Raw genomic sequence first — 22240 nt, 5'->3', positions numbered from 1 at the left:
GGCTGAAATATTGTCATTACACAGATTATACCTTCCAGAAAACGTGGCTGTATTTGTACATGATGTTCCGATACGAATGGAAGATAAGGATGTTAAAGATCATTTCAAAGAAAACCACGGTAATATTAGTGATATAATGCAATTGAAACACAGGTTCAATTTGAAGAATGGAATTTGCAGATTTTTTATAAACAAACAGGAATTAATAAATAGATCAATAAAAAGCTATGTAAAAATTAAAGGACATTCCTTATTTGTAAAATATTGGGGACAAATTCCCACATGCAGAATATGTGGAAATACTGGACACGTGAAAGAATCATGTGAACAGTTTATACCAAAATTTATAAGGTATAAAGATAAAGACAAACCAACTAAAAAGAGATCACAAGGAAGGTTAATGATAAAGATACCAAACAAAAAGAAAACATGACAGAGGATGAAACTGAATTAATGCAACAAAATAATAATGGAAAATTTATTAGAAAACAAGGCCAAGTAAATGAAAGATACAGGATGAATTAGAAATAGAACAAGTAGTAATCAGAACACAAAGTACACCGAAAGAAATGTTAACAGAAATTTCTCTCAGACTTAATAAAAGGAAAACATGATATTCAATCAGGAATGTTTGGTAGAATATCAGATATAAGTGAAGATAATGATAGCAATGAAAACTCACAAGAAGTCGAAAAGTAACTCAACCTTTCGAAAAACTATTCCTTATTTACTGAGGAATTCCAAGACAGAAAGAAAAAAAATTAAAAAGGAAAAATCCTCGAAAAATACCAAAACGATGACACTACAAGAAGCAAATCAGTGTATACAAAACATGAGCGAATAGAAAATTTAGATTTGGACAATTGATTTTCATAAGCATAATGGTTGCATATATCAATATACTCACAATAAATGTTAATGGAATCAGAGATAACGATAAAAGAAAAAGTATATTCAAAGAGTTATTAGAACAAAACGCAGATATTTAATTATTGCAAGAAACTCATAGTACACCGGATAAAGAAATACGCTGGAGTAAAGATTGGAAATGGGGGAAATCATTGTGGAATTCTGGCTTATCTAATTCAAAGGGAGTCGCAATATTGTTTAAATCCAAACTTTATCAAGTAAATTTAGATAATGTTCAATGGAACAATAACGGAAGAGTAATAACAACTGACTTTTAAATATGTACGATGAGAAAATACATTTAGTAAATATTTATGCTCCATGTGGAACATACACAATGACCCAAGAAGTTTTTCATGATAATTTATATAGATTTATACAGTCAAATTACTCAGTAGTCTTAGGAGGGATACCAACTGCGTACATGACATCAGTCGTGATAGAACACCTATGTCAAAAAGACAAAAGAAAGAATACGTTTCTGAATCATTGGATGACCCAATAAAATGTTTTAATTTGATTAATTCTTACGAGATGGTGCCAAAATCGGGAGGTATTTTTACATGGAAGAATAATTATACACAAGCCGGACTTTATTTACAATCGGATCGTATTTATTGTACAATAGATAAAACAAAAACTATCAACTATAATTGTAAACCCACCATATACTCTGACCATGATATATATTCAATTGAAATTCAAGTTAACACGACAATAGAAGAACGAGGAAGAGGTCATTGAAAGAACAATATAAATATTTACAATGATGAACAATTTCAAAATGAACTGGAACTTAGATGGATTAATTGGAAAACTCTCGAAGGATTATTTGAAACTAAAACACAATGGTGGACTGAAATTAAGAAAAAAATTTAGAGACCTCGTTGTCGAATATTCTGATCAGCCAAAGAAGCAAAAAAAGAATATGAAGAAGACATGAAAAAACTAGAGAAATAAAAGGAAAGACTTTATGAAGGGAAGAAATTTTAACATTATATACCAAAACATAGTCAAAAAACAGAAGAAAAATAATAAATAAAATCTAGATTCAAGCAATGGCAAATTTTTTTTGATACCGATGAAAATACAATTTTTTTTAAGAAACTACGTAAAAAACAAAACAATGCTCACATTAAAGAATTAAAAGATGAGAGTGGAATAGCGCATAGAAAATTAGAAGATAAAATGAGAATAGTAAAGAAGTTCTATCAAAAACTATATTCGGAGGGAACAAATATTTATCACAAATAACATAAAGAGTGTAAGGAAAATTGATGAAGCAGACGCTGATGAATTACAGAGAGGAATAAATAATGGGGAAATTATAGCAACAATCAACTCATTCAAAGAAAACAGAACACCGGGACCGGGTGGAATCAGTATTGAGTTCTACAAGAAATTTTGGAATATAATAAAAAAAGACTATCTTAAATAATGGAAGAAATGTTTGAACAGTGCGCTATTACAAAATAAAGAAATTAGGCTATACAACAATCTTACATAAAAGAGGAGAAAAGGATGAAATTCAAAATTATCGAACAATATCCCTATTGAACTGAAATAAATTGAAACAAATATCAGCAAAAGTAATAGATGAACATCAGACAGCAATTACAGGAAGAAGAATCTCCGACGTATTGCATAAATATAAATGTCAGGATAAAAAACATGATCGTCAATTACCATGCCCGGAGAATGTACTTGTTCAGTTATAGTTCTCTTCAAATATATACGCGAGATATTTCTTTCCCAACGGAGTTTAAATTAAATTTCAATCAAAATTAAATGTTTTCTAGAAGTCGGTATCTGATCGTCTATCAATTCATGTCAAGGCGTACCATAACTTAGTCGCAGAGCAGGTGTGCTGTTGCAAATTATTAACAAAATTGCAACGAACTTTCGTGTATACAATCCATATTAAATTTGCGTGTGATAGAAATTAGGTCATTCAGTGGAATACTCAACTGACAGATTGAAGAAAATTAATTACCCACACAGCACGTCAGCATCTCGAGTGATGATCGGCGTGTGTTGCGCTGAACTTGAAAATGAATGAAGGCAAATCAATAAAAGTAAATAACGAAAAATTCATTTACATTCCCGTCTGGCAATTGGTGTTATTTGGAGTGATTGTTTTTCTTAGCTAAACGACTCTCTTTCCTTCGAATCGCGTAAATCAGATTCGAAAAAAATTGCGATTTGAATCGATTCAATTCATAAATCTAAAAGTGGCATGCCTATTCATCACTCCGCTTTCAGGGTCTTCATCCATCTCACTTCCGTCGGGATATGTTTTGGCTATTTAAGTCTCCTAATGTTCGGTATTTTAGTGACTTCAACCGCCTCAATATCGATAGGACAAAAGATCATCTACCGTACTTCTTCCTTTAGTGTTTAGTTTTTAGTGACTTCGACCACTTCATTATTCGTCGGAAGAAATTTCATCCACTTCTTCCTTTTAGTGTTCAGCCTTTTAGTGTTTTTTAATTTTTCACCTTTGGGAACACTTCAACTTCCGTTTTTCCTCCACTTCATCCGTTTCTTCCTTCAGCCTTTTAGTGTTGTTCACCTTATTGCAGTATTGGCTTTGCTCTTTCTGGTGATTGTGAATCGTAAACTGAAACTGCAAGATGGAGTTGATCACTTATTTATTCAATTCTATGATTTTAATGTCAAGAAAGAATAATTGTTAAACTTTCCCTTTTTCCCAATTTTATTGACCTGACAGTTTTGCCAGTTCGAAAGTTTCATTTGTTTTTGTACGCTAAATACCGGTAGTGTACCAGGTATCTGAATGTAGATGCAGGAATGTATGAACACAGAATCAGTTAATCTCATGAAACTATTTAATAATATTTGATTTTGTGACAATAATTACTCTATTATCGCATGTAAAACAACTGGCGCGGCGGTGTGGCTCATCGTGCTAAGAGCTAAGGAATACGCTCGCCACCGCGCCTTGGATTACTCCGCGTGGGGCGTGGGTTTGCGGGTTCGAATCCGATGCGAGAATGATTATGTCTGTATGTGCGAGAGGACTGCTGGACTCCTCGCCGCTGTAAGTTACCGGTACGACACACAATCCAAATTCCAAGAATTTTCCTCCACTTGGCTCGATAAAACAAACACTCCATGTGTCTCACAAACGAGGGGCGTCTGGCACCACGTCAGATGCCTCGTATCGCGCCATGCTTATCTCAATAATAATCTAAATTAATTGGGGCCATCACGTGACCATACTTTATGGTTTTTGGTAAAAACTCTCGAATGCCACGAAAAATTTTTTTCCTTTGGTAAATCGGATTATTTTTCCTCCAAGGAAATCAATGATGACGTTATAGTTAGTCAATCATTTATTTGTCGTCACAAAAACAAATGCACAAAGATTGGTAGGGGGGGGGGGGGGGTGGGGTATATTGAGCATATGGGGTTAATTGAGTACAAGGTATAAATACCTCGCTAACTTTTTTGTATGTTGAGTGAATGGTTTGTACTTTGTAGCAACAATAGTTCATATCCTATGCTTCCATTTCATTGCGTATAACTCACTTGCCTACTAATGATAAAATTGTTTTAGATGTTTGTATGTGAAATTTTTTTTGTTCACGAAAAAAATTGTTTTGGAAACTTTGACGTGACACTTTTCTGATAGTATATTTTAAACTTTTTGTGATGCCTTTTAGTACCTTAGTAAAGACTCTCTTTGCCCCAGTAGATAATTTTTGTGTAACTCATTGACTTTTTGTTTCATTGATGTTTGAAAAAATCGAGGTAAATTGAGTCTGTCGGAAATTTACCGTGGGGTAAATTGGGTATATGCATAAATGTCCTCTCCCACTGCTATAACACAGGATTATGAGGTTCTGTGTGACTATTTTGAGCCCTAACATATTTTTGTAGCCTTTATCATGTCAATCTTTCAATATAGGCTTCTATTTTTCATGAATATGAGTGTAAATCCACAATGGGCAATCGTAGGATTTTGAGAAAGCAGTTCTTTTCTTGTAACTAAAAAAAAATAGTAAAAAAGAAAGCTGTGGACAAGCCAAGCACAGAGTCTTACTCCACCAGTAAGCTTAGTGCATTTACAAATGCTTTAGTTGACGCAATCACACTCATTGTCATCTCCGAAAACATGTAGTAATAATAAAAAAACAGCTGCCCCAGAAAAAGAATTCAGGCAAAAACTATATAACGTCAGTTGAAAGTATATACCATTATACTGATAGGATAGACTTAAACGGATATGATTGGTAGAAAAAAGAAAAGCAGCAAAGAGAAAGATCATAAATATTAGTTCAGAAAAGCAGTAACAGAGTCAGAATTAGATTGGGCTTTATTGACGATGAGACAGAATATGAAACAGAATTCTCACATTGTACAGCTGATTATAACAGAGGACTAACTATAAGTAGCATATTCTGACATTAATGAAATCAAGACCTTGACTGGCTGGTTGAAATACGGGGAAAGGGAATTCCTTGGCCAAGTTGTCCTCACCAATGTATATGAAATGAACTTTGTATGATACCAGTGTATGAAAGAGCTCAAAGATTTTGTGTTAGATTGAATCCAAAATAGGAACATAAAAAGTATCTCTATCAAGGAAGTTGTTGGCCAAGTCAAACCACCCATTTCTAGTCCATAGTGAACTCGTATTTAAACTAAAAGCCTATTTGTGGTAAAAAGTTTATGGAAACCATAATCGTGATCTATCATACCAAGTTTAAAGTGATGTCAGATAATTATGTTCCAAGGTTTTTGTAATTACTATTTTTTAAAATAAACTATATGTACCCAAGTTTCTCATGAAGGTCTTTGATTTGGTTCTAGGGCTTTCTTAGATTTGATTTAACTGGTAGATGTCAGTATACTCAATTATCCTCGAAAAATGAGGTAAATTGAGTATACTGACTTCCAAAAAAAAATTGCATTTTAAAGTGACTTGAATACATTGAATAAGACTCAATTTGTTATGCAAGGAAGTACAGGGTCAGAATGTTACAATGAAACCATAATTTACGGAGAATCTATTTCACTCAGATTTTACATCGGTTCAAATGTCAAAAACTACTCAAATAGCCCCACCCCCCCCTACAGAAAATAAATATTAGATTGCACTTATTGTACTATTTTGTGCAGCTTCATTATACTGTATTATTATCGATATTGAGGGACAACAATGTCCAGACGTCTCGCAAAGGAGGGGTGTCTGATCATCGGTAAAATGGGTTTTTCTGAAACGAGACAATGTTGCTCGATCTGTATAGTGTGCCCTATTAGTTACGGTTTTCTCCACCATCGAGTCCATGCTTCCGAAAACAAATACCTAACCAATCCCATACCCGACATGGAATGGTAACCGTACGAGAGGTACGATGGTTTGCCATATGGTTGAGTTGTCTTATCAGCTTTTCTCTCCCTTGAGATAAATGTGTAATTCCTATCTGAACTACCGGTACTTAACTAGTCCTTTCAAAGTTAGCTTAAGTGATTTCTTTTACAGAAAAATGAGAATAATTTCATATAAATTATATACCGGTACTTGTAAATATGCATTGATATTTGTGAGAAGACTGTCTTCTGTCACTGCTGAATATGTCCATCACACTCTTTTAGAGATAAATGACAGTCAAGGTGAATATGGGTTTAACGGAAAAAATTTCAAGCAATTGAATCCTAAAACAATCATAGTTGAATACAGTTCTCCAAATATTGCCAAACGATTTCATGCTGGTCATTTTAGATCCACAATTATTGGCCATGCCATTTCAAATATATTTGAGGCTGCTGGAAATGAGGTTATCAGGATAAATTACCTGGGGGATTGGGGAATGCAGTTTGCTGTTTTATCTGCTGGATTTCAGAAGTATGGTGATAAATCACAAGTTGAAAATTCTCCTTTGAAGCATCTTTTTGAAGTCTATGTCAAAGCAAATGATGACTTGAAAGACAATTGTGAAATGAAAGAAAAGGCACAAAATCTGTTTTATAAAATGGAACATGGAGATGAAGATGCTTTAAATTTTTGGAAATTTTGTTCTGAAATGAGCTTGAAGGAATATAAAAATCTCTACAAAAATATTGGTGTAACGTTTGACCATTTTGAATCAGAATCAATGTATAATAAGAAAGCTCATGAATTACTCAATAGTATGAGAGGAAATAAATTGCTGCTAGATTTAGAGAATGGAACTGAAGGTGTAAATCTGTCAGCAACTTCATGGAAACGGTTGAAATCATATAATGAACCAGCATGCTTTCCCACGTTATCTCGAAGCAACGGAACATCTCTCTATCTTACTAGAGATGTGGCAGCTGCAATTTGTCGTAAAGAAAAGTATAATTTTGATAGAATGATTTATGTCACAGACAAATCACAGGAACTACATTTTTTACAACTTTTTTCTGTTCTGGAGCATCTAGGTAAGGAGTGGGCTAATGCTGCTAACGCTGCATTGGAACATATTACTTTTGGACGAGTTATAGGAATGAAAACAAGAAAAGGGAATGTTGTATTTCTTGAAGACATTCTTAATGAAGCGTTTACGAGGACACAGGAAGATAGACTTGAACATGCAACTCGAAAAACAGATATAGAGGATTTGGACCCTGTGATTCATATTCTTAGCTTATCTGGGCTAATATGTACTGATCTCAAGCCAAAGCGTGATAAGGATTATCGCTTTTCATGGTCCAACGTTCTTCAGAGCAAGGGTCATACTGGTATTAATTTACAGTATACGCATTGTAGACTCGAGAGCTTAAAGAGAAATTGTGGATTCGAGGTATCATTTGAAGTTGACTGCAGTACTCTTTTAAATGAAGAAACTGCCATTAATCTTCTCAATCATTTATGGAAGTTTGAAGATGTAACATGGCTGGCATATATAAATTTAGAGCCGTCATTTATAACAAAATATGTGTTTCAGTTAGGTCATTATGTTGCAAAAGCACTCGAACATTTACCAGTAAAATACCAACCACCTGACATTGGTAAACCAAGATTACTGATGTTTCATTGTTCTCAAATAGTCTTAAGAAATTGTATGCTACTTCTTGGGATGCAACCACTTGAAAAAATGTGATTACACTGACATCTCATGGGGATTAAACATTGATTTATAAAAAATTCCCTAATAACTGAATAAGTTTGACCTCAAAGTGTTATTAGACAAAAATGAACATAACTGAGGTATTTCTTCATTTAAATATTCCTGTAGTATGGTATTGTCATAAAATAATATGGGATTTTTAGCCTCGGGTTAGAAGAAAGATCATAGAAATGCTTAACAATATGGTGATCCACTGCCACTTTTCCTGTTATTTGTTTCAAATGAATGGACTTTTTTACATACTACATTCGAAATATGTTGTGAGCCTCATTCGGACATAGCTCGAAAACTATTCATAAAAATGACTCAAAAACATTTTTCAAATGATGATTCGAATGAATTTAAATTTTAAAATATTTACGCAAAATCTTTTTCATGATTAAAAGATTAAGTCAAGTCCATGAAAAAAACAATTCATCCAGGTTGTTGTGAATATGAAATACATTTTGACATTATATGCTTATGAACACTATATTTATTCTTCTAGGTTTTGGTGCTGAATTTTAATATAACCAATTATAACAGTTGATTTTAGAACACAGCCATTTTTATACAAAATATGGCATTGGTGCATGAGAATCTGCGTTTGCATATAACAAATGACACATTTTTTGTTGAAAGTGTTGACAAAGGGAATCATGAACTTCTAGCAATTGATAGAGTTACTGGAGACATATCATTGAAAAGTAACACAGACCAAATTCCTCCTACTGTTGTGGAGTCGAAGGTATATTTGAGCTATTTGCAGTGTCCTTCAATCCCAGAGTAATCGATTTGTTATTTATTTATTATCAGTGCTGTGCTCGATATCATTTTAATTTATTTAGTCAAAAACTGAAAAAATGCTCAACTTCATTTTACCTGAAATGCAGGGAACTTAGAAATTGTTGAGTAATGTATAGTTTTCAGTGAAATCCATGAGTGTTATGCTAGATTCTTGAAAAATACTAACTGTTAAATTTATTATCTAAAAAGGCCATATCAATGGAATAATTATTGGTTTAGTTTTATATTAAATACAACAGAATCTTTATTTTTAGTTGATATTTGGAATTTTTGGCATTATTCGCCTTCTCTCTGGACCTTATCTGATTGTTGTAACTGGACGGGCACGAGTTGGGGATCTGCTTGGACATACAGTATGGAGAGTTACAGAGACTGAGGTTCTTCCTTATAAGAAAACAACAATGCACCTTAATGAAACTCAGGTAGTTACAGTTACATGTGTATTTTTAAAAGTAAAACTGACCAATAATACAAAAATTATAGTCCTAATGGACAGTGTTATCGGTCTCTGTTAGTCAATTGTTTATTTCTGTCTGCTCGGTAATGAATTTTTAATGTTAGTAAACCCCTCATTTTTTATTGTCAAGGCTAATGACAACAGGACATACCTCTCGATGTTGGAAAGCACTTTACGAACACCTTCGTACTATTTTTGCACTTCATTTGATATCACCCACACTATGCAAAGGTTGTCAAACACTGATGAAGATTTTCATAAGGAGTCATTATACTCAAGGGCAGATCAGAGGTTAGTTTTAATTATTGTGATAAAGAAAGCATAGGAGAAAGATAAGTAGTTAGTCTCGCAGAAACCAAATAATCAGCGCAAGATTTGTTATGTTGGTAATTTGTCTTACACTGAAAGTAATATGATACCAGTGGTTTTAATTATTAATTGGCAAAAAAATGTTTTATTTAATCTGAAATTTTGGGAAAATTAAGTAAAGATGCGAAAATATACAGTAGAATATTATGTGCATGACTACATCTTGCAATTGATGAAATGCTAATAACTGTCTTATCAGTAAGATACAAGTACACTCAATAATACTGAACTACCGGTACTAATCTTTCTGAGTTTACACCACATTCCAATATATTTTGAACTTCTGAATAGAAAGCAGCCAAACATGAAATCTTCCTAAGAAAATTTTTGACTGCAATTTATTTTTTCAGTGTATTTTTAGTTATAAATTATCAAGCTGTAATCAAAGCTGTAATCAATAATTGCTTGAAATTTTCGGTTTATATCTAAGATTTCGTGCAAACAATTTTATGTTATCAGGTTTGTTTGGAATGGTTATGTTGTTCGTGAACTTCTTGATCGTCCTGAATTATCTCGATTCGTCATTCCTTTCCTTCATGGATTCATTGAAATCAGCTCATGTTTTATAAATGGACGAACATTTGATTTTGCTCTTATATCACGAAGAAGTGGACTGAGAGCTGGAACAAGGTATGTTTGATATTCTGTATGAATTCAATAATAGTTGTGGATCTGTATTGCCATTTTCTTACAAATATATTGTATTGATGTGAAGATGTATTGACCTCATATGACGTTGTTATTGTATTGTACGTTCTTCCTGTAATTGATTGCAGTGCAAATAATCAATTCTTGTTCACCTATGTAACATTTCTGGTCGGTCATTTACTGAAAATGATCAGTTGATCAGACTGCCATAGCAAACCTGGAACGTTCAACTTCAGCCCTACTTTCTGGGAGTGTTGCTTAATAGAAATTAGGTATTAACAATAACAATATTCCTTTGAATTCTTATTTGACATGAAATACACCATGTATATTTAAAACAAAATTACTGTGGTCTGAAGCTAATAACTTGATTTGCTTAAAAGATGGTGATATTTTATATGTCTTTCAGTTTTATATTACCAATTTGTAATGTTGTTGTGTTTCTTATTAACAAATATTAAAAATGTTAAAATGAAACATGCTAAATTATATAAATTTTCAGGTACTTTGTACGTGGTATTGATTCTCAAGGGGATGTTGCTAATTTTGTTGAAACAGAGCAAATCGTGTTTTATGCTCGAAACGTTTGCTCATTTGTGCAAACTAGGGGATCCATTCCATTGCACTGGTCACAGAGGCCGAATTTGAAGTAAGTATATCAAATATCCCTCATCTTATTATATACGGTAGTCGGTAACTCATATGTTATTTGACCCTGCAGTTGGCGTGCTGTGCTAAGCGTCAGGAGCATGATGACTTGCCTGGTTTGCAGGTTTGAATCCTGTGGGCAACAAATATGTGCACGTCTATTGCCGGACTTCTCTGTGTCAAATGTTAGTTGATATAACTAGTTAGCTATTCCCATACTTGGCATGGCATGTATCCGGGTGAGAGGCAGTGGTTTGTCACAGCTCTCTTAATTTATTCTCCCTGAATTTGTTCATTTTCTATTGATAGAAAATGTTGATTATAAACAAGATTGAACTCAAATTTATTCGACAGACCAACAATGTTGTGAACTGTTTTTAGATATAAACCAAAGCCTGAGCTTACTGAAGATAGAAAGATTGATTTGACAGCTTTGCAAAGACATCTTGATTCTCAGCTGATCACATATGGAAAACAGGTTTTGTTTTAATTTGAAATGATTTTGTCAATCATTTGTGCAAAAGTTTAGTTCAAAATGAATTCAGAGGTAATGCAGTTGGCAAATAATGAGAATTGAATTATCGCAACTGTTTTTTGAATTGATTATAATATAAAAAGGCAAAAACTCTAAATACTATATTGACATTACAATGATGACATTGTGTGTGAAACTCATATATGATGATCTAAAACTTGGGTTTAAATTTTACTGTGGCAGGTTGTCATCAACCTTATTGACCACAAGGGTTCAGAGTTGATGTTGGAGCAAGCTTTCAGAGCATCAGTCAAAGAAATTCACAGTGAATTGGTTATATATCATGCATTTGATTTTCACAAAGAATGTAGCCGGATGAGATGGCATAGACTGAATATTCTGATGGATAAAGTTGCACTTGACCAAGAAGAGTTTGGTTATTTTATGCAGGTAAAAGACAATGGAGATTTTAACTCTTTTCAATCGGATATCTTTAAACACATTTGCTTCTTGGCACATCATTCTTAGATAAATTCTTTGAAAAGAACTGACTTAGGATGCATCCAATTATCAATATTTGGTGATATCACTGACTCATAGAATTTGGTTCTAACAGGATGAAACAATTTCAATAAAAAATTTTTTTTATCAAATTCATTACTGTATATTTAATAAGGATTAGGAACATGAACTTGTCATGAATATTCATGATATTTTAACCAAGCCGAAGCCCGTACCTAGCTAATTCCTCTGTTTAAAGTTCATCCTATATATTCTTTAGTTGATTCCGTTAAGTAATAAGTTGGCGATTTTTTATTTCAATTTGTGATACCACCGAATCCAGACGATTCATGTTTACTAGGGATGGAATGAATCATAGCAATAAGTCAGAAACTAATTGAATTATAGGATAGGATTTAACATATTCATCCCGCGGGAGAGGAAAGTCGATAAGAGGCTTAATCATATGCTGAACCACGGCTTCTCGTTTGGTAACCAATCCATATCGGGTATGGGATTAGGTATGCAATTTTTTGTTTTGATTTCTTGGATGCATGGACTTGACGATGGAGGAAGCCGTAACCGACTAGCAGTCACAAACCACCCTACAGTGGCGAGTAGTCCAGCAATTCTCTCGCACCCAATTATCTCCTGTGGGATTCTAACCTGCCAACTCGCGCAGAGTAATCAGAGGTGCCGTGGCAAACGTAGTCCTAGCACTTAGTATGATGCAGCATACGTCGAGCCTGTATCTCTATATAAAGCTGAAATGTGTTGAATCAGTAATGTTATAATAACCAATTTTATTATTTAGCAAAGAGATGGTTCAGTTATCACGAAGCAATCAGGAGTTTTCAGAACAAATTGTATCGATTGCTTGGACAGAACAAATGTTGTTCAATCTCTCACTGCTCGTCGCTCTTTGCAACGGCAAATGGTTCAGCTTGGTATATTAACTGCTGAGGAAAAAGTTGAGGATCAGGTAACAATATACAAATTTTCATTTTTATTTGGAAATTTCTCTAAGCAATCAAGTTTAGCCCTGTGACAGAGAATTCAGTAAAGAACAATTGAAATGAAACAAGCGACATCAGGTCATAGATATTTATCTCATTTGAATTTGAAAGTTTGACATATGTTGGAGAAAGAGGCATATCACCCTCATTCTCTTAGGGTGTATTTGGCCTATACTAAAATTTTATATTTCAAAAATTAGGACATTTCAAACATTTTCAAATATATGTTTTTTTCCATCACAGACTGACTTTGAAAAAATGTTTAAGAATGTTTGGGCAGATAATGCAGATGCTTGTGCAAAACAATATGCTGGTACTGGTGCTTTAAAAACGGATTTTACGAGAACTGGTAAAAGAACCAAACTTGGTTTGTTGAAAGATGGATTGAATTCGTGTATTCGTTATATAAAGAATAACTTCAGTGATGGATATAGACAGGTGGGATTCTTTATTTTCAAAATATAGAAGTTGTTCAATTCTTGTTGTTTGCATTGATAGGTTTTAAAGAAAATTATGTTGTTCATGCTTCAACTATATCTGTAAACAAAAGAAGAGTTCTTGGCTCATCTCATATTAGTTTAAAATACATATTAGAATATGAAGTCCCGCAAAGGTTTCCTGATTTCAATATCAGTACCATCAGTAATATTGCTAGGCTTCTTGAATCCTTGCTATATGACATTAGTGATAGTTGTGCTAATCTGACAGCAAACTCAAACCCAGCAAGAATCTTATTCAGTCATGTGTATTGGGAGAATATTACAAGCCAAACAAACTTGATTCCAAAATGTTTTTGTATGTTAAAAGTATTCCAAGATTTTTTCAAGAAGCATTTAGCTTGCTGCTGATGTATACTCAATCCCAAACTGCTACTTCAATCAGTTGGCCATACAAATATGATTGATTGATTGACATTTTATGTTTCATGTGATGATTTTGTATATGTTTGATGCATAATATCGCAGAAGCGTATATTTTGGTTGCAATAGAAGTCATCAGTGTTCCCTCTAAAGTGTGCGCCACACACAGCTTTTAGAGGCTGCGCACACGCATAGATTTACTGCGCACAGACGTATTTCGATGTAATGTAACGATGTTCTCCGTTGGCAGGTTGAGAAAGTTTGTTGTTGGCCCACCCATTACCCGGTTAGAACGCCAAAATTTCTCCATAGGTTTTTGCACAAATATTAGTCATTTTCAAAAGAGTGCGCACACACCAAAATTTCTGTGCACACATACTACAAAAAATTAGAGGGAACATTGGATGTCATCCAATATTTATTGAAATTTTTAGGATGGAATTGATTTGCTGCTGGGGAATTATGTAGTATCTGACGAAAAAACATCTCCATTTTATGAACAAAGACAGTGGCAACATACCATCGGAGCTCTCATTCTGTTTTTTGCATTTTCAATGCTACTGATATCCCTTTTAATTCCAGCTACTGGAATTTTGGAACAATTTGTATATGTCCTATTTTGGGCTGCTATCACCATGGCAACAGCAACTTACATTGTTAGACATGGGGTGGAGTTTGTGAACCAACCTAAATTGTTTCAAGTAAAACAGAAAACAGAATGAATATTCATTCATGCTGTTGGTGTTATTGTCATAGACGAATTTCAATTTTTAATTGATAGATGTTCTACCTTCTTCATTCTTGCTATTTAATTTGACATAAATTCATTACTTAGGTATCGAAAAGGCTGCACATAAGACATAAACCAATTATTTTATTATACCTGTTAAAATAAAATCTCATTTAACAAATATTGATTTTCATTAATTTTTGCTGCAATGATTTTGGATCAAATTAACTTTAAATTAAGCTTGAGCCTATATCAAAGGTATTCTTTGTAGGGTAGGCATCCATATCATTTGAATGCCTCGTGAATGTGATATATTGTGTTTTTGCTTTTCATCTGGGCCATGTTTACATTATATTTTTAATAACTTTAATAAGACTATATGTATTCTATGTGCATTCCTCTGCTGCTAGATTCCAATTACATACTTATCACATTTGATATTGTCTTTTTGCACAATTTTGAGTTCACCATCAGAAATAATGAATTGTTTTGACAATTGTTCACAGGCTTTTGGTATATATATATTAGAGTTAGAGAGCTTCATGTATATATGTCAAAAAAGGTAAAGAGTCCATGCTTTCGAAAACAAATAAATGGTTAACCAATTCCATACCTCACATGGACTGGTAGCAGGACGTGAGGCCGTGGTTCGCCATATGATCAAGCCGTCTTATCGGCTTTCCTCTTCCCCTGGATAAATAACCTACCTAATAATCGCCTTCAATTCATGAGCTGATTTGATTTCAATGAATCCAAATTCTACATCCAACTGTGAGCTTGATTGATTAAAATGTTCTTCTATAATTCAGTCTATTTGGGAATATTTATTATAGTTTTATTAAATCAATATATTTTCAATGATATACAGAATCAGTGCCATGGCTTGTAATGTAGTTCGTGAGATGAGTGGATTCTGCTTTGTTGTTGCCAAATCATTTATTTAGAAATCATGATTAGTATATTATAAACAATGTTCAGATTATCGTCTTGTCTCCTTTTGTTATTTTTGAGTGATTGTTGTTCTGAAATCTTAAAAAGAAATTTGCTGCAAATAAATGCAACTCATTCAAATATAACTTGTGATTTGCATTTGTTTGAAGTCTGGAAAGCTTGTTGAAACTGGGAAACTTCAATTCTTTCAGAGTCACAATTTCTTCAAAGCAGCATAAAATCTCAGTTTTTGGAATACCGTTAAGAAGAAATGTTCCATGTATTGCTCCGAATACTTCTAACACTCGTACGTTCTTCTCTTGAGTCGGACCAGCTTCGATTGTTAAAATTTTTCAGTTGCCGACTGTTGAAATGATACAAGAGCCAAGCTTTTTGTTGATGTAATGCGGCTTTCGAATTTTGTTTTATGTTTAACTTTATAACTATGAACTGATTTTATTACGCTGTTTCCACGCTCTAGAGCAGTGCTCGTCAACCGGGTGTATAGTACACCCCAGGGTGTACCAAAAAGTTTGAAGGGTGTACCATATCGATAGGGTGTACCAGGGGTGTACCGTACCGAATGTTGTAGGGTACAACTAACATACGATATTCTAATTAAATACGCTAAAAGAGGCGATTATATGTAATATTTTTCTGACAACAATATTTGACATCATAAATCAGCTAAATTTTTTGATGCAAGGGAAAGTATTTGATATTTTTGAAGCTAGTAGCAAGATTCAGGCTTCTGAAACCAAGTTGAAGTTATGGCAGAATATTGTAGCAAATTGATATTTTTCCGATTTTGAATGTCTGGACCAGTGGTTCCCAAACTGGGGTAAATTGTCAATTTTTAGGGATGATCCAGACGTTCACTATTTCTTTTATAAGATCTGTACTATCGACCAATCTGCGACTAGTCATTTGGTTCGTAGGGATATAATAACATGACCTCGCCGTATAGATTGTAGGCTAAAATGATAGGCTAGCGCAAGTTCAGCATCTTAATTAAAGTCGGATCAGAGGATGCCATAGATGTGAGTAATATCGCCATGTTTAGTCAAAGAAAAAGAGTAACGATATGACTACTGTATTTTTATGAAGGGAGTAATGGAGTTTTTTGGTAATTCGCTTTGGGGTTAACGATACTAAAAGTTTGGGAAACACTGGTCTGTACTGTCTCATTAAGACTTGTGAATGGGATAACGGAAACCTAAAAATGGAAACCAAGATGAGGTAAATGGTAGGCTACATGAGCATCTTGATGTGAACTGTTTGAATTGCGATCAGATTCGGTACGAAAGGCAGAGTTCAAAACTTAATAAAACGAAACTTAAAACGAAAATAAAAACTTAATAAAACGAATTTTGGACAGCACTACTAGAAGATCCCGAGTAGCGCAATCGCTTGCACAAATATCTATCACTATTCCTGTACGAATGTCAACAACATATATCTTTGAACAAGGGCTTTTTACAATCATTGAAATTGAACAATAATAAAAAGAATTTCTATCAAGGGTGTCGGATACTAATGAGATCAGCACTGGGAACAAGGTGATTACCTTGCTCTGCACAACTGGTTGGTGGAATCCAAGAGAAACGTTCACATTAACTAAATAATGAACTATTGCGTAGACATAAACAAATTGGGTTCTCTGTGAACATTGAGTTTATCATGTATCAAAAATGTAGGATGGGCGGGGTGTACCAGATTTTGAGAAAAGGTGAAAAGGGTGTACCATTCTAAAAAAGGTTGACAAGCACTGTTCTAGAGTTACACCACGTACGGTATATATGCGGAAGTGATTTCTGGAAAATTAATGCTGACACTGCGAACAATCTGCTTAACGTTTGGCCATGAGTATGAATGAGCGGATGTGTGATTGTTTGCTGAAGTATATGTAAATCCAAACGCTATCTCGCTGTCGAGAAATGTTGGCAATTTATTACTCATCGACTTCATCAAATACACCTTATCTCGGGTTTGTTCGCGGTGAATAAATCCATTTCCAAACTGAATTAGGTGGAGATGTCAGTGGCGATATAGTTCAGGCATTACATGTAACCAGTGGTGGGATTCAAATTTTTTGTCAGCCGGTTCCATCACAAAAGTCATATTTTTTCAGCCGGTTCTGTTACAAAAAGTCATTGACAATAACCAGTAATGCTAACCGGTTTGCTGATCTCAAAACATTCCGTGAAACGGTTCTATAGAACCGGTGGGAACACCACGTGTGGCAATTTAATTTATCGTCGACTAAAATACCGCCCGACACTAGACCAGGCGTGTGTCACGCTTGGGCGATAGGAACGGATTCATCAGCGACTCGAAATCCCAGATATGTGTATTTTATTGGGAGCGTAAAATAAATGTAACAAAACGCATTGTTTTGCGTTATAACTTCGTATTTTCGGAAACCGGGTATCCTAAAAGTAAAAGTTGATCTAAATTAATTGCAAATAATGTTTTCTCCGTCTCCGAGTCTCCGAGACCACTTTGACCGAACCGGTTCTCTGGACTGCTTTTGATGGACATGTAATCAGGCCTAATAGGCCTGTTGGACCAATTGCTTTGAAATTCAGTCTTGGGAGATTGTATTTTTCGCTAGAAAGCTATTACTTTCATTTATTCCTGAATTTTCTATGAATCCTGCGACATCTGGTATTTCATGCACAAGACGCATGAATCATCATTGTCACGGGGTCTGGTAAAGCTAGGACAGTCCCAAGTATCGGTAATAGTAAGATACGATGATTCACAGGTTAAGCTTCGTCCAGGATATGATTTTTAAGGAAAATGTCGGTAAAATATTTCGTTTTGGTCCACGTCTCCATATATTTAAGCATTGCTCTCTTGTGTTATTATGTTGTTCTTGTTGGTATTTTCTTCTTGTTGTCATGAAAAAACTAACTACTGGACCAATTGCGTTGAAATTTTCAGTGGTGAAAGATTGTGCTAGAAAGTCATTACTTTTATTTTCAAAACTTTCTGTTGGCTCTAGTTGATTCGTTTTTCTTTTCGAAATTTTGTGTAATTTCTCTTCAAAATCAATAAAAATTATTTGTAGCGGTTCGGCGACCTTTCTCGTGCTAAGTTAAAGTCGAAAGTTTTTAATAACAGCTAGAAAGAATAATACAGAAAGGATCTGAGTGGGCAAGTAGTCACAGCTCGTGATCTTAACCTATAGGTCAAAGAAACGCTGCTCGTGTAGGCGGTAAGGATGCCGAGTATGACTACTTACAAGTAGGGATGGCGGACTCGAGTCCGGATACGATTACAGAATCGATTCTTCGCGGAATCGACTAGAATCGATTCCGATGCACTGGAATCGATTCTCGAGTTTCAAAACTTTGATTGCAAACAATCTGTAACGTTTTGTAACATATACCGGTATGTATAAACTGCTTCACTGATATGTTGATTTGCTACGTATATGATATATATATATATATTTCGCTGGAAGGCTTTAACGTTTATTTATTTTGAAAATCTCTGTGGGTTCTGAAGGATTTTTTTGTGCGATTTTGTCTCCTGCGACAGATTGGATACCCATACTAATTAGTTTCGGCCTTCTTGACCGTCCCGAATTTGAAAATCGTGCTCTTGTTTGATTTCATATGGTATTGCTTAGGTGGGTATACTATATGTTTATTCGGTAAGATATGTCGAGGAATCGAGATTTGCAATCGAGAATCGGAATCGAAAATTTAGGGATCGGATAAGAATCGAATACTTGTAAGTAGTCATACTTGGCATCCTTACAAGTGTAGGCAAATATATATCTATAGTGAAGTTTGCGGCGTCGTAGCAACTCAACATAGCGGTAAAGCAGTTTATACATACATGTGAAGGAATTGCCACAAAACGTTACACATTGTTTGCAATCCAAGTTTTACCCTCGAGAATCGATTCCAATGCAACGGAATCGATTCTAGTCGATTCCGCGAAGGATCGATCTTGTAATCGAATCCGGACTCGATTCCGCCATTCCAAGTAGGCGGCAGGAGGCCTATACCGCAGTCTCTATGTGCATTTATTACATTGCCGCGCCGTCAAAGCGGTGTTACTATCGGTGTTGTGCGGTCCCTTGTCACCATTTAACAGAGATTCGAAGCACCTCGAGTAGTCTAATTGGAACGACTTGGACTCGTCGTCAACTAAGCGCCAGTGAAACTCGATTCGAGACTCCAATGACCCCGAACTCGGCTGGGGTTCACAGACTAATACCCAACACTGATTAATATTACAAATTGGTCTTTTTTTATGCCGCATGTCTTTCTTATATTCTTTTCATACAAAATCTCAATACTTAGTTAGTTTTCTAGATTTACAAAATGGCCTGCGAAATAATTGCTGAAAACCGGGCGCTCTTTGTGCGGTTTTTGCGTAATAAGTAATAAACTAAAACGATATAAAATAGACATACGTAAACAGATGCCGACCGCTCGACATTGACGCCTCTGGCTTTTCGGCAAGATCCATGCGTAAATTCTTGAGAGTTTGCCTGACGTCGATAAGAATCGTTTTTTTATTCAATCAGGAAAACCGCACCCACTTGGAAGACATAGTGCAATTATACAGCGTTCAATGTTTATGATAGCGATTATCTTTATCGATTATAAGACAGTGCTGTTTTGATTTTACGTAACACGAATGTGACTCCCTCAAACATAAATTATTTTATTTAAACAATATCTTTCTATAACATCGCGATCTACCCAAGTGGTGTGACAAAGATTATAAGCATAGGCAAGTATGTCAACCTCGCCGAAGTGATTATTCAAAGCTTAGGTAATTTATTTCCTGATGGCATCATAGGTATTCTCGCCTTGTGCTCATTTTGCAGCTAAAACACACACCAAACGGCCACCGATTTCATATTCGACGGCCGTATGCGGACGTAAGTTGTGTGCCCCTGGTTTACTTAGACGTAGTTGTAGACTGTACCAGTAGTGGGAGGAATTCTATTTATGATAAATTGTTATTATATAGATATTTCGTGTAATGCGCGTCAGCTCTTCGTAGTTCTACCGCCCAGCTTGTTTTGCTTCGGCAAAATCAACGAAATACATCAAAAACCGACTTTGCAAAGACAGCAAATTACAACAAAATTGGGTTCGCGTTGTCATCGCCATGGGAATACGGGGTCAAAGAGCAACATGCCACGATGTTTCGATGAAATGCCTCGTGGCGTCGGACTTAAACCAGGATTAGTTAAGTAACCGCTAAACTAGGTTTTTGATCTCCGGTTAACTATCGAAGTTAAACCGAGTTTAACTAACCCGAGATTAGTCTTAATCCAAGTTTAAGTTAAGTGAAGTTTTTGATCTCCACCCTGAGAGAGAATCTTCTTCTATTTTATCACGTGGTCTCTCATTCAAATGTAGCACTAACCAAATATTACTTGATCAAACATGCCGGGGGCATAAGCAATAATTGCCAATGCTGAAATCCTTGATGTTACGGCGATGAGGCAAAATATTGATGAGTTGACAACTTTGGATTGCTTTGGCGCCTGAAGAACGTATAAGTAACAGTCATGGAACATTCAATTAGCAAGCAATTCAGGATACCGAGTAAAGGTGAACGGCTAACTTTGCCGTCCGGTAAAGATGGAGTTCCGCCTTCTGCATTGACAGAGTGATACAGTTCATAGAATATGTCAACTAGGGAGCGAAAAGCAGGCAACGCCAACAGACTATTCCAACAGAGGTGGACATATCAATACTTTTTTATTTATGTCGACAATAAGCCGATTTGCCTCATATGTAATCAACCTGTATCAGAATGCAAAGAATACAACATAAGCAGACATTACGCCAGTAAACATTCATCAGATTATGATAAATACCAAAATGAGGTGAGACAAGATAAAGTAAAAAAATTAACAAAAGTTCTTCGAGGACAACAAAATGTCTTCTCGAAACTTTTTATGCATCAGGAGTCAGTTGTGAAAGCGAGCTACTTGGTGGCAGAAATAATCACAAAACAATCGAGGCCATTCTCAGATGGAGAATTCGTTAAGGAATGCATTGTTCGGGTTATCAATGTTTTAAGTCCGGAAATGAAAGAGGAGTTTAAAAAAAATAAGCCTGTCAAGGCAGACCATAACTCGTCGTGTTGAAGAGCTTGGAAACTCTATAGAGGAAACTTTAATTGCAAAAGCGGGAACGTTTTCATCGTATTCGTTGGCGCTCGACGAAAGCACTGACATCAAGTCTACTGCTCAGCTGGCGATCTTCGTGCGGGGAGTTAATGATGATTTTGAAATCACCGAAGAACTCGCAGCCATTGTCCCAATTAAAGGCACGACTAGAGGCATTGATTTGTTGGGAGCTGTGATGAAAATGATCAAGCGTCTTAGCTTGTCTTTGGCAAAACTTTCGGGAATCACCACTGATGGCGCCCCATCAATGGTTGGGAGACAACAGAGTCTAGTAAACTTACTCCAAATTGAAGCAAGTAAAGTCGGAAATGACACTACTATGCAGTTCCATTGCATAATACACCAAGAGAATCTTTGTGCCAAGTCACTGAAAATGCCAAATGTCATGTCAGTTGTCACTAAAACGGTCAACTTCATTCGTTCCAAAGGGCTGCGTCACAGAGAGTTTCAAGAACTACTGCACAGCATGGATGCAGACTTCGATGACATTACATACTACACCGAGGTCCGATGGTTAAGACGCGGCAAAGTGCTGAAACGGGTGATTGAACTCAAGGATGCAATACAAACTTTTATGGAAAGCAAGGGTACTAGTATTGTTGAATTCAATAACAAGGAATA

At 35.2% G+C, this 22240-nt stretch overlaps 2 protein-coding genes and 1 long non-coding RNA gene across 3 annotated transcripts in view; all 3 read left to right on the top strand.

Moving 5' to 3' along the window:
- The window catches only part of LOC144428340 (uncharacterized), a 283628-nt gene that overhangs the window by 112667 nt on the left and 148721 nt on the right, over positions 1 to 22240 (top strand). The gene's annotated exons all lie outside the window — the stretch shown is intronic.
- LOC144428145 (putative arginine--tRNA ligase, mitochondrial) lies at positions 6160 to 8514 on the top strand. The gene has a single exon (XM_078116904.1). The coding sequence runs from the start codon at positions 6345 to 6347 to the stop codon at positions 7998 to 8000; it is 1656 nt and encodes a 551-aa protein (XP_077973030.1). The 5' UTR covers positions 6160 to 6344; the 3' UTR covers positions 8001 to 8514.
- LOC144428144 (phosphatidylinositol-3-phosphatase SAC1-like) lies at positions 8452 to 15593 on the top strand. The gene is made up of 10 exons (XM_078116903.1): positions 8452 to 8754; positions 9068 to 9235; positions 9401 to 9561; positions 10099 to 10269; positions 10790 to 10936; positions 11317 to 11413; positions 11654 to 11860; positions 12726 to 12893; positions 13171 to 13365; positions 14222 to 15593. Exons 1-10 carry the CDS (start codon positions 8587 to 8589, stop codon positions 14507 to 14509), a joined length of 1770 nt encoding a protein of 589 aa, XP_077973029.1. The 5' UTR covers positions 8452 to 8586; the 3' UTR covers positions 14510 to 15593.

This window comes from Styela clava, chromosome 10 (assembly GCF_964204865.1).
Source record: "Styela clava chromosome 10, kaStyClav1.hap1.2, whole genome shotgun sequence".
Taxonomy (NCBI): domain Eukaryota; kingdom Metazoa; phylum Chordata; class Ascidiacea; order Stolidobranchia; family Styelidae; genus Styela; species Styela clava.
Note: the sequence above shows the minus strand (reverse complement) of the source record. Positions and strands in the feature narration are given on the sequence as shown.

What these genes read in the sequence shown, in the direction of transcription:
- LOC144428144 (XM_078116903.1), top strand. Translation starts at nt 8,587, where the DNA reads ATGGCATTGGTGCATGAGAATCTGCGTTTGCATATAACAAATGACACA. An exon ending in GGACTGAGAGCTGGAACAAG is followed by an intron (nt 10,270 to 10,789) that starts GTATGTTTGATA and finishes ATAAATTTTCAG; the next exon opens with GTACTTTGTACGTGGTATTG. An exon ending in TCAGTGATGGATATAGACAG is followed by an intron (nt 13,366 to 14,221) that starts GTGGGATTCTTT and finishes TGAAATTTTTAG; the next exon opens with GATGGAATTGATTTGCTGCT.
- LOC144428145 (XM_078116904.1), top strand. Translation starts at nt 6,345, where the DNA reads ATGTGTAATTCCTATCTGAACTACCGGTACTTAACTAGTCCTTTCAAA.